This window comes from Phacochoerus africanus, chromosome 2, assembly GCF_016906955.1.
Source record: "Phacochoerus africanus isolate WHEZ1 chromosome 2, ROS_Pafr_v1, whole genome shotgun sequence".
Lineage (NCBI taxonomy): Eukaryota > Metazoa > Chordata > Mammalia > Artiodactyla > Suidae > Phacochoerus > Phacochoerus africanus.
In genome coordinates this window covers 81,821,944-81,834,307 of record NC_062545.1, presented here as the reverse complement: position 1 = coordinate 81,834,307, position 12,364 = coordinate 81,821,944, and the positions used below count along the sequence as shown (strand labels likewise).

General features: G+C 41.6%; 1 protein-coding gene across 1 annotated transcript; it reads left to right on the top strand.

Annotated features, from left to right (window-relative positions):
* TSPYL4 (TSPY like 4) lies at positions 1-4,003 on the top strand. Its single transcript, XM_047763050.1, has one exon. The coding sequence runs from the start codon at positions 92-94 to the stop codon at positions 1,334-1,336; it is 1,245 nt and encodes a 414-aa protein (XP_047619006.1). The 5' UTR covers positions 1-91; the 3' UTR covers positions 1,337-4,003.
* Positions 4,004-12,364: the final 8,361 nt, after the last annotated feature.

Sequence of the window (12,364 nt, the reverse complement as noted above, 5' to 3'; positions counted from 1 at the left end):
GAGTGGAAAAGAGGGGTGGTGCGAGGGGCGGAGCGGGGCTTCTGCGGAGGACAACGGACGGTCTCCTGCAGCAGGTCTGACTTCTACCAAAATGAGCGGCCTGGATGAGGGCGACAATCTCCCTGTCGCTGAAACCTGCGGCCCCGCTACTCCCGACCATGCCCCGGGACATCCGGACCCAAAGCAGTGTCAGGGCGAGGAAAGCGAGGCGACCCTGGTGATGGCGGACTCAGGTGAGAGCGGCTTGCAGAGCGCTGCAGAGGGAGGTGAACCCCGGGACCCCGCGGGCTGTGGCCTTGCGCTCCGCGTTCGAGTTGCTGGGAATCGCAGCCGTGTAGCGACCAAAGCCGGCCAGAAAGAGGCTCCTGCTTCTACGGAGGGTCTGGAAGCAGCCTGTGCCTCCGCCTCCATAGCAGCTGACAGTAGCCAGGAAAATGGCTGTCAGCGTAGAGAGCTGCGCATCCCTGCTGTGGAGAAGGCTCTAGAAGCCTGTGGCGCAGAGCGTTTGGGGTCTCAGATGATACCTGGGGCCAAGGCCAAGGAAATGATGATGAAAAAGGGCACTGTTTCAGCGGCGGCTGAAAAGGAGGGAGTAGCAGAGGAGGTGGTAGAGGAAAAGAAGGTGATGCTGAAGGATAAAAAAGTGGTAGGAGGAGCGAAAGAGGAGACCCGGGCCAGGGCCCCGAAGATAAATAACTGCATGGATTCTTTGGAGGCCATCGATCAGGAGCTGTCAAATGTAAATGCCCAGGCTGACAGGGCCTTCCTTCAGCTGGAGCGCAAGTTTGGCCGTATGCGAAGGCTCCATATGCAGCGCAGAAGTTTCATTATCCAGAATATCCCAGGTTTCTGGGTCACTGCGTTTCGCAACCACCCCCAGCTGTCACCTATGATCAGTGGCCAAGATGAAGACATGATGAGGTACATGATCAATTTGGAAGTGGAGGAGCTTAAACACCCCAGAGCAGGCTGCAAGTTCAAGTTCATCTTTCAGAGCAACCCCTACTTCCGAAATGAGGGGCTCGTCAAAGAATATGAGCGCAGATCCTCTGGCCGGGTGGTCTCTCTTTCCACTCCAATCCGCTGGCACCGGGGCCAAGACCCCCAGTCCCATATCCACAGGAACCGGGAAGGCAACACTATCCCCAGTTTCTTCAACTGGTTCTCAGACCACAGCCTCCTGGAATTCGACAGGATTGCAGAGATTATCAAAGCAGAACTGTGGCCCAACCCCCTCCAGTACTACCTGATGGGTGATGGCCCCCGCAGGGGATTTCGAGACCCAGTCAGGCAGCCAGTGGAGAGCCCCAGGACCTTCAGGTTCCAGTCCGGCTAACTCCTGCCCTTGGGAGAAGCTCCTGCACAAGTTTCCTTACCACCTCCTCTTGGACCTGTGCTTAGCCAACAGCATGCAGTCTTCCATTTACTTTCTCTTCACACTGGATTATTTTGCCCTCTGGTCCTTCTAAATACTCAACAGTCAGTGGCAAGATAGTTGCTTATATGCCTATGCTCTTCTTCCTCTGGGCCTTCCTGCTGTTCAGCATCGTGTTACATGTTCCAAGTGCACGGCCTTCTACTGCTTCTGTGCCAAGCACACAACACTGTAGATATGCACTGCCTTCTCTTGCATGTCCTGGGCCCTGTCTATGACTGTGTCCTTCTCCCAGTTGTTAAAGTGGTTATCTACCGCAAAGAAGCTTGATATACCTTTGCAAATACTTAACTGGGCTTCATACTTTATGCTGGCTATCCTCCTGATACCCACGTACTCTGTGGCAAGATTGTTGAGTTTCACTGCTGCAAGATGAAGCTGATATAGTTGATGCCAGCCATCAACTCAAAACTGAACATTCTAGGCTACCAGTAACCGGTTTTCAACTGTCCTCCTGGGCCCATGCCATCCACCCTGCCAGTTATGTTGCAGAATAAGCATTTGGCTGGGGGATGGCTCCTAGGCATGAGTGAGGTAACAGATGAAACGTGTTCTGTGTTATCATGTTGGTCTTCTGAATGCCTTTGGTCACTCTGCGTTGTGACCAGGTGCTGGTGAGTATGAAGGTCTGTGATACGGCTCACCCTAATCTGCTCTTAGACTTCTGGATGAGCTTTGTACAGGCACTAGTGTCTGCCTCTTCAGGAACTATCTGTAGAGTTAAGCTGCTGGGCGGTTCACAGGAACCAGTCCCTTCCCTACCCATCGAATAGCTACCCCTAAACCCAGTTGGCTCTCAGGCAGGTTGGGCAGTCATAATGCCACAGTGCCCAAAGCCAAGCTTGGGGGATCCGGTGTCCCTTCTGACAGCCCTTTGAGCCTTAGCCAACAAGCCACCCTTAATCCAGGTAACTTAATTAGGCGTCCCCCTCCCAACCCCTCCTGCATCCTTTCTGAATATGACAAAGTTACCAGGGTAGGGGCACCAAGGAGGAGGTATTTCAGGTCTGTGGGGTCTGTTACATCTGTCTTTGTCGCCCTCCCTCCTTCCCTCCTTTCCTCTTCCTCCTTTCCGAAGCAGTTACAGCTCAGAAACAGAAAACTGGCAAAGCAGGCTTTTTGTTTAATTTGCTCGCCCTTTGTTGTGTCCAGAAGGAGAAGGGTACTGTTCACAGGACTCCAGGTCTCTTACGCCCTCTTCTGCCCTTTACCTTCACCCTGCTTCCTTTAGCCAAATTTATAAACATTTCAGAGGGTAACCTGCAGGTGAATTGCCTACTTATGGGCATTGTTCTTTGGGGCCTACTCTTGACAACCCCATCCTCTTCCATATCCATTCACAAAGACCTTCCGTGTGTTTCTTGAACTTTAGTCTGGGAAACTGAGAAGAGAGACAGAAGGGCCTCGCAGTGGCTTCAAGACAGATGCAGAGCATGTCGTGATCCAAGGCAATCAAAATTTAGTTCACTCGACTTTTCTAAGCATGGAAATTCATTCTGGGGACTTGGACCACTTAGAAGTAACCCCAGGGCAGCATTTTGAGGGTCACTCCTGTCCTCTGTTACCACCCTGATGTCCCCTGGGCCTCCATCCTACTGCCGGGCCTTCTTGGCTCTCAGTCACCAACTTCTGCATTTCCTTCCCTGCTTCTGACCTAACATGACGGAGTAGGCTGCAGTCTGCATTGCGGGGCTGCCAAGCCTCCTTGCTGCGGTGTAAGGGGATTGGGATGTGGGGACAGAGAGCAGTGGGGAGGGTGTCCTAGGCTGTGGAAACTGAAAGCCCAGCGAACAGATGAGCTTGCTGTGCATTGGGCTGGGGAAGGCAGACAGCAAAGATTGGCACCCTGCAGGGTCAGGGCTGGGAGGGGAGGCCCCTGAGGTTTTTCCCAAGAGCAGTGGGAGAATGAGTGATTGATGTTTTAAAGAGGATGTTGGATGGGTTAGGTTTTCTCCAGTTTTTCCTAAAGCCTTGAAATCACCGGTAGATTTTTGTACACACAAGTGCAAGTCTGAGTGTTTTCTATTACTCTAGAACATACGTGAATGATTAATGATACATGCTCCTTATTTTACTGTGTTTGAGTAAAGTCCTATTAATCCTTTCTCCATTTTTGCTTGCTGGCAAAATTAACATTTACAGGCCTGCTTTGTGCTTGTAATTCAGAATGTGTGCAAAAATATCAAGCTTGTTTCCTGTGTAGTATGAAGACATCTGTGAATATTTATTAATATATCAGCTTGTTCTGGTCTCTCTTCTTATATAGCTCTATTCTTAGAAATATAATTTGAATGTGATCTTTGGAATTTTCCAAATTGTTGCTGTCTTGTGAAGGTATTCTCAAACGGAAAAACATAACTCTGTTGTTTTGATATTTCTTACCCTGGAACTGTTGTACTTGACATCTATGTTCCTAACCAGTGTAAGTATTTATAGAATTGCTCTGTCAAACTAAACAAAGATAGTTAGTACTTTAGTATTCTCCCATGTGCTTGAAGGAAAAATAAGTATGTTACTCTTCTGCTGTAGTTGTTTTCACCAAAAAATAAAAATAAATAAAGTTCTGTCTCTTTTGTCTAGGCTAATAAATGGTTGGAAAATCATTAAAGTTACCACATCATCATGGTAAATAAGCATCGTCCTGAATCTTAAAAAAAAAAAGGCAGTAATGCATCATCCAAGATTTTCTGCTTGAAAAATGGTAAATGAGAAGCCCAAAGGAATATTCATAAACATATTTCCTATACAGGCAGTGTAGTTTTTGGTGGTAATTGAAGCACCATAAATTGATTTTTATTACCTACTTAAAATATTATTTTCAGTGGAAAACTGTTCAGGCACCGTCATTGTTTACTTATTTTTAAACTATGTCCCTACTTTAGGCTCATTCTTTTCTTTTTCTTTTCTTTTTTTTTTTTTTGTCTTTTTAGAGCATTCTTAAAGAGTTTAAGGTACACTTTTGAAGAATTAATCATTGGATATTCTCTAAGCACTACTTAAATTCTTTTCCTATAACAATGTGATGCTCTAAAAAGAAAGAATCACAAAATTATGACTGAAATATAATGTCTAGAAACAAATGATATCAGACATCACAGTGTAAATTACCAGTAATGTTTTGCTGTTCAGTAGCTATTATATGAAGGTTTGGGAGATGAATACTTCTGCATTCTCTGTAGTAGAGAGAACAATGGATGATGCAAGATCTGCATAAATGAATCACTGAATATTTTTAGCCATCTAAAAAAAATTTGACATAAATGTCCCAAAATTACTGATTTGAGGTAGAAATTGTTAAACATACAATTAACAATTTGTTGACTCTTAGCACAATTCTTATTTGCAAGCTCTATTTGAAGTATAATTTTTATAGGCTTGGAGAACTTTTAAGTATTAGAGGGCTAAGTTTTCTTCTGCAAGTTTTATACCCATCTTAATCCTAAATTCCCCAAACACTGTTCATTTTACATTTTCAATTCAGTGATTAATTTCTGCATTGTCAACCATCTGTTTGAAGCATTATTTCTTTTATCCCTTTCTGGATATAATTAGAAAATATCATTTTTGTTGGTTTATTATCAGCTTTAGTCTAACCAATAGTACTTTTTTTTTTTTTCTTTTTACAGCTGTACCTGCAGCATATGGAAGGCTAGGAGTTGAATCACAGTTGCAGCTGAGACCTACACCATAGCCACAGCAACACTGAATCTGGATCTGAGCCATATCTGTGACCTGTGTATGCTGCAGTTTGTGGCCAGTGGGATCCTTAACCCACTGAGCAAGGCCAGGGATCAAGTCTGCATCCTCACAGAAACTAGGTCAGGTCCTTAACCCTCCAAGCCACAATAGGAACTCTTAATACTCATTTTTCTAGTAGGCTGGTGTCACTCATTTGTTATAGATTAACATGTTTTCTCTTCTGTTTAGTCTAATAAAATTAGACTTAGCACTCTCAAGGATTTACTTACAATGCAATTGTAGACTCTTATAGTCATGCTCCATTTCTTTGCATTGCCTTTTTGTTTTTCTTTCTCAATTCTAGAGCCAAATTATTCTTAAATCATACCTTCAAACCAGTTTAAGAATTTCATCCTATATTCACCAAAGAAGTATTACCATTTTGGTATCCAGGGCCATATTGTCCTGTGAGTAGTAGTGACATATTTCATTGTTTCTCTGATCCCTATATTAACAATATCATCGCACATCCATTTCTATTTCTGGATATTCAGCTCAGGACAGACACCCAAAGTCATTAGAATAACCTTCAACTGAATGCTCACGTAGGGTTTTTGTTTTCTGCCAAATTTACTGGAGATGATTGTGATATAGTGGAAGTTACCCTAGCTTGAGATAAAAATATTTTAACTCTGTTTCTTCCTTACTCAGGTTCCCTACTCCTGCACATCAAACTTGATGCTGCTTTTGCTTCTGCTTTATCTCCAGTTGACTCAAGTTTTCTTAAATCAGTTCTCACCACTAAAGACAAAATTACCAATATGCGAAGCTCCTGTCATGGCTCAGTGGTTAACGAATCTGACTAGGAACCAGGAGGTTGTGGGTTTGATCCCTGGCCTTGCTCAGTGGGTTAAGGATCTGGAGTTGCCGTGAGCTGTGGTGTAGGTCGCAGATGCGGCTCGGATCCCGTGTTGCTGTGGCTCTGGTGTAGGCCAGCGGCTACAGCTCCGATTAGACCCCTAGCCTGGAAACCTCCATGTGCTGTGGGAGCAGCCCAAGAAATGGCAAAAAGACAAAAAAACCCAAAAAAACAAAAAAACAAAATTACCGATATGCCTAATTATTGAGTTCCCTGTCTCATAGAGTCAATTCGAACCTTTAGTATCTGATTCTGCGTCAGATATGCATTCCCTGGCTTGACAATCTGAAGAGATCTGAGATAACATCACGCACGTCCATGTGTGTTCTTATGTTACCTTCATAATTCTAGCAGTTTTAATATCCCCTTTTATTTATTTATTTATTTTTTTTTTCGGCCATGCCTGCGGCATGCGGAAGTTGCTAGGCTAGAAGTCAAGCCTGAGCCACAGCAGTAACCCAAGCTACAACAGTGATAATGCCAAGTCCCTAACTGCTAGGCCACTGGGGAGCTCCTCCCCTTTTAAATGGTTGAGTGAACAGGCTGAGAAAGTTGAACTAAATTGCCTAGGATGCAAGGCACAGAGTTAAAATATTTTTATCTCAAGTTAGGGTAACTTCCACTATATCAATCGTCTCCAGTAAATTTGGCAGAAAACAAAACAAAAATCCTATGTGAGTATTCAGTTGAAAGTTATTCTTAACCCATTTATGATGGTCTTTGAAAGGGATTTTTCAAAAAATCAGTTATTTAAATTAATACAGGATTCCATAATTTCAGAAATGTTTTAATCTAAACACTTCTGAACTTACATATGTAATCATGATGTTTGATGCATAAATGAATGAAATTAGCAGTTTCCTTCATCAAAGAGTGTAAATGTACCAAAAGGATTGTATTTAAAAAAAATTATTTTGTTGAAGTATAGTTCATTTACAATGTTATGTTAATTTCTGCTATATATATGTGTGTGTATACACACACACACACACACACACACACACACATTCTATTTTAGTATTCTTTTCCATTAGGGTTTGTCACAGGATATTGAATATAGTTCCCTGTGCTATACAGTAGAACCTTGTCTGTCCGTTCTGTATCCATCCACAAACCCCAAACTCCCACTCCATCCCTCTTGGCAACCACAGGTTTGTTCTCTACATCTGTGAATCTGTTTCTGTTTTGTAGATGTTCATTTGTGTTTTATTTTAGATTCCACATGTAAGTCATATCACATGGTATTTGTTTTTCTGACCTACTTCACTTAGTTTGACAATCTCTAGATCCACCCATGTTGCTTCAAATGGCATTATTTCATTCTTTCTTATGACTGAGTAGTATTCATGTATATATATATATTTGTATATCTCATATCTTTATCCATTTATGTGTCAGTGGACACAGGTTATTGCCATGTATTGGCAGTACTTGTGAATAGTACTGCAATGAACATTGTGGTGCATATGTTTTTTTTGAATTATGGTTTTCTCTGGATATAGCCCAGGAGTCGGATTGCTGGAAAATATGGTAGTTGTATTTTTTTTTTTTTCTTTTTAGGGCTGCACCTGCAGTACATGGAAGTTCCTGGGCTAGGGGTCAAATAGGAGCTGTGGTTGAGGGCTACGCCCCAGCCACTGCAAAACCAGATCCAAGCTGCATCTGCAACCTACACCACAGCTTGCAGCTATTACTGGATAATTAACTCACTGAGCTAGGCCAGGGATTCGAATATGCATCCGCATGGATGCTATGTTATGTTCTTAATCTTCTGAGCCACACAGGAACTCCTGGTAGCTCTATTTTTAATTTTTTAAGGAAACTCCATACTGTCCTCCATAGTGGTTGTACTAATTTACATTCCCACCAACAGTGTAGGAGGGTTCCCTTTTCTCCACATCCTCTCCAGGATTTATCACTTTTTGATGATGGTCATTCTGACTAGTATGAGGTGATACCTCATTGTAGTTTTGATTTGCTTTTCTTTAATAATTAGTAAGATTGAGCATCCTTGGCTATTTGAGCTCTTTAGTGTTTCCATATAAATTAATTTTTTTTTTGTCTTTTGTCTTTTGTCTGTTGTTGTTGTTGTTGTTGTTGCTATTTCTTGGGCCGCTCCCACGGCATATGGAGGTTCCCAGGCTAGGGGTTGAATCGGAGCTGTAGCCACCGGCCTACGCCAGAGCCACAGCAACGCGGGATCCGAGCCGCGTCTGCAACCTACACCACAGCTCACGGCAACGCCGGATCGTTAACCCACTGAACAAGGGCAGGGACCGAACCTGCAACCTCATGGTTCCTAGTCGGATTCGTTAACCACTGCGCCACGACGGGAACTCCAAATTAATTTTTTTTCATTCTAGTTCTCTGAAAAATGCTGTTGGTAATTTGGTAGAGATTGCGTTGAATCTGAAGATTGCCTTGGGTAGTATAGTCATTTTGACAGTATTCTTCGAATCCAAGAGCATGGTAATACCTTTCCATCTGTTTGTGTCATCTTCGATTTCTTTCATCAGTGTCTTTTACCTTTTGGAGAATGGGTCTTTTGCCTCTAGATAGGTTTATTCCTAGGTATTTTATTCTTTTTGATGCAGTAGTAAATAAAATTGTTTCCTTAATTTCTCTTTCTGATCTTTCATTTTTAGTGTATAGAAATGCAACAGATTTCTGTGTATTAATTTTGTATCTTGTGACTTTACCAAATTCATTGTTGAGCTCTAGTAATTTTCTGGTATAGCATCTTTAGGATTTTCTATGAGAAGTATCATGTCATCTGCAGTGAGTTTTAACTTCCTTTCCAGTTTGGATTCTTTTTCTTTTGATTGCTGTGGCTAGGTCTTCCAAAACTGTGCTGAACAAAAGTGGTGAGAGTTGGCATACTTGTCTCGTTTTTGATCTTAGAGGAAATGTTTTCAGCTTTTCACCATTGAGTATGATGTTAGCTGTGGGTTAGTTATATATGGCCTTTATTATGTTGAGGTAAGTTCTGTCTATGCCCACTTTCTGGGGAGTTTTTATCATAACTGGGTGTTGAATTTGTCAAAAACTTTTTCTATATCTATTGAGATGATCATATAGTTTTATTCTTCAGTTTGTTAATGTGGTGTATCACACTGATTGATTTGCAGATACTGTAAATCCTTACATCCCTGGAATAAATACCACTTGATCATGCTGTATGATCCTTTGTATTACTGGATTCAGTTTGCAAGTATTTTGTGGGAGATTAGTATATGCTCATCAGTATTATTTCTTTCTGTAATTTTTATGTAATTTTTTCTGTGGTATCTTTTTCTGGTTTTGGTATTAGGGTGCTGGTAGCCTCATTGAATGAGTTTGGAAGTGTTCCTTCTTCTGCAGTTTTTTGGAATAGCTTGAGAATGACAGGTGTTAACTCTTCTTTAAATAGTAGAAATTGCAGGAATTCCTGTCGTGGCTCAGTGGTTAACGAATCTGAATAGGAACCATGAGGTTGCGGGTTCAATCCCTGGCCTTGCTCAGTGGGTTAAGGATCTGGCATTGCCCGTGAGCTGTGTGTGGTGTGGGTCGCAGACGCGGCTCGGATCCCACGTTGCTGTGGCTGTGGTGTAGGCTGGCAGCTACAGCTCCGATTAGACCCCTAGCCTGGGAACCTCCATATGCCACAGGAGTGGCCCAAGAAATGGCAAAAAGACAAAAATAAATAAATAAATAAAATGGTAGAAATTGCCTGTGAAGCCATCTGGTCCTAGGCTTTTGTTATAAGTTTTTAAATCACAGTTTAATTTGTACACACAATTTGGTCTGTTCATGTTATGATTCTTTCGGGTCCACTCTTGGAAGATTGTATGTTTCTAGGAATTTGCCACAGACACCCCTCTCTCCAGGAGATCCTCCAAAACCAGTGGGTAAGGTTTGGCCCTGGCTCCTATGCAGCCACTACTTTTTATCTGTGTCTCAGTACACATGGGACCTTTTGTGTGCTAAGAAGGGATTCTCTGTTTTTCCCATTTCTCTGGAGTTCCTGCACCCAAGCCCTGTTGGCCTTCAGAGCTATATGCTCTGAGGACACCTCCTCCCAATGTCAGACCTTGAGGCTGGAGATCCCAACATGGGGCTCAGGATTTCTGCGACATAATTGTTCTCCAGTTTGTGTGCTGCCCATTTTGGGGTATGGAATTTTATTACATCATGAGTATGCCCCTCCTATCATCTGGTTGGGTTTCCTCTTTATGTCTTTGGATGTCTTTTTTCAGTTGGTTCCAGTTTTTTGTTTACTCAGTGGTGGTTCAGCAGTTGTGATTTTTGGTGTGCTTTTAAGATTGTGCACAAATTCCACACCCCAAAATGGGCAGCACACAAACTGGAGAAACAATTGTGTCACAGAAGTTCTCCCACAGGTGGGTATTTATTCTTGTTCCTTCCAGTGTTGAAGTTTACCCTTAGTGCTGTGCCTCTGGTGAAAAGAGGACATCCTCTGTGGCCACCCTCTAAAGACTAGTGTACTCCAATGGGGGAGTGATAGGAAGGGGGTAAAGCCAGCTACAAAGGGGAGGAGGAAAGGAGAGGAGCCCAAACTACATTAACCAGCTTTCCCCCAAAGGAACAATCTAAAAGTGTTGTCTTATACTGAGAATTCATCCCAGTCTAGATCCAATACTGTAAGACTTTTATGTCAGTCCACTGAGAGCGTGATTTTGGGGGTCAAACTTGTGCTTATGTATTAATGCTATTCCTTAGAAACAATGCAACTTGGAGCAAGCCTATTATTTAACCTCTGTGAATTTCAATTTCCTTGTCTGTAAATGTTTAGTAATTACACATACCTCATATGGTTGCTCCCTTAGGGAGTAAATAAGGCACATGAATTAGCCTGGTGAAGCGTCAGCGCGCCTTATCATTAATTTTTTTAGACTATTTCTGAAGATGGTGCTAGAGACTAATAAGAGGCATCTTTTTGAATACACCTTATGTGGGCTAGACAATACCCAAGGATTTTCAAGGACAGGTACAGGACCACACCGAGTGAATTAACTCTCAAATATATTCCAGTCAGGCACTAATCTAGAAGCCAGCTCTTATGATGAGAGCCTGAGAAGAAGTAAGAGAATGTTACTGCAACATCACACATTAAAAATAAAAAAGCTATCCATGTAATTCTAACATAGTCAGGGTTGTTATATACAAAGAGATAGTTGGATATTCCCTTTTGTACTAGTTTGTGATATAAATCATATAAATTTATTCAATTTTTATTCAAACCATTTCACTAAAACTGTGTGTGTAGATATATGTGTAGACATATATATGTACATATATGTATATATGTAATTGACCCCTGAGCAATGCAGGGATTAGGGGGTGCCAGTGCAGTTGAAAATCCAAGTATAACTTAGAGGTGGCCTTCTGTATCTGTGGTTCAGCATCCATGGATTCAATTCATTGTGGATAGTGTAGTACTGCAACTGCAGCATTTACTATTGAAAAAAATCCGAGTGTAAGTGGGCCCCACATGAGTTAAACCTGAGTTGTTCAAGGCTCAACTGTATATGCTTTAAATATATATAAAATTACTGTTGGAGATAAACGTTAGAGGGGAAATAATACTTGATTTCAATTTACAGCTGAATACACTCAGAACTAATTGACTTAAGATTCCAATTCATGGTTGAGTTGAAGTTTCTGCTACCTCAATATTCCAAAGACTGTTCTGACAAACCATTTGTTTGACCACTGGGCCATTCATATCTTTCCTTTGCTGATGAGACCAACAATAGCCACCCCTGAATTTATTTATAAGTATCCTTCAGATGATGTTTGCCTGTATGCTAATATTAAGCTTAAGTCCTCTGTCCATTAACACAATTTTCCTGCTTTCTTATTTCATGAATTTTGTTAATACACAGTTTTCTTCTCTAATATCTTTTTAAAAATTTTTAATATACCATTTTCTGATGATTATTATTTACTCTTCATATTACAATTAGAAACACTGGCAATTTTAGTAACCAAAAATTTAAAAAGTCTAATTACAGTCCAACAGAAAAACATTCATCAGAAGCACTGACTGACTCTGCTAGAAAAATGGGCAGAAACTTGGATATAAACTCTAACCTTCTCTTTTGACGAGATGAACAAAGGTGTGGTAACTTGTTCAGATTTCTTAGGTAGGTACATGTAAAAGCAGAACTAGAACTTCTAAACTCTAACAACTTTTTTTCACTCCTCAGTGGCCAAAAAAATACACAATAACTTCTTATTGTGGAGTTCTCATTTTTTTTCAATATTAACAACAGCAGTTTATAAGCATTTAAAGATGTATTATTCTGTGTCATTGATAAAATAAACATGTG

What these genes read in the sequence shown, in the direction of transcription:
- TSPYL4 (XM_047763050.1), top strand. Translation starts at nt 92, where the DNA reads ATGAGCGGCCTGGATGAGGGCGACAATCTCCCTGTCGCTGAAACCTGC.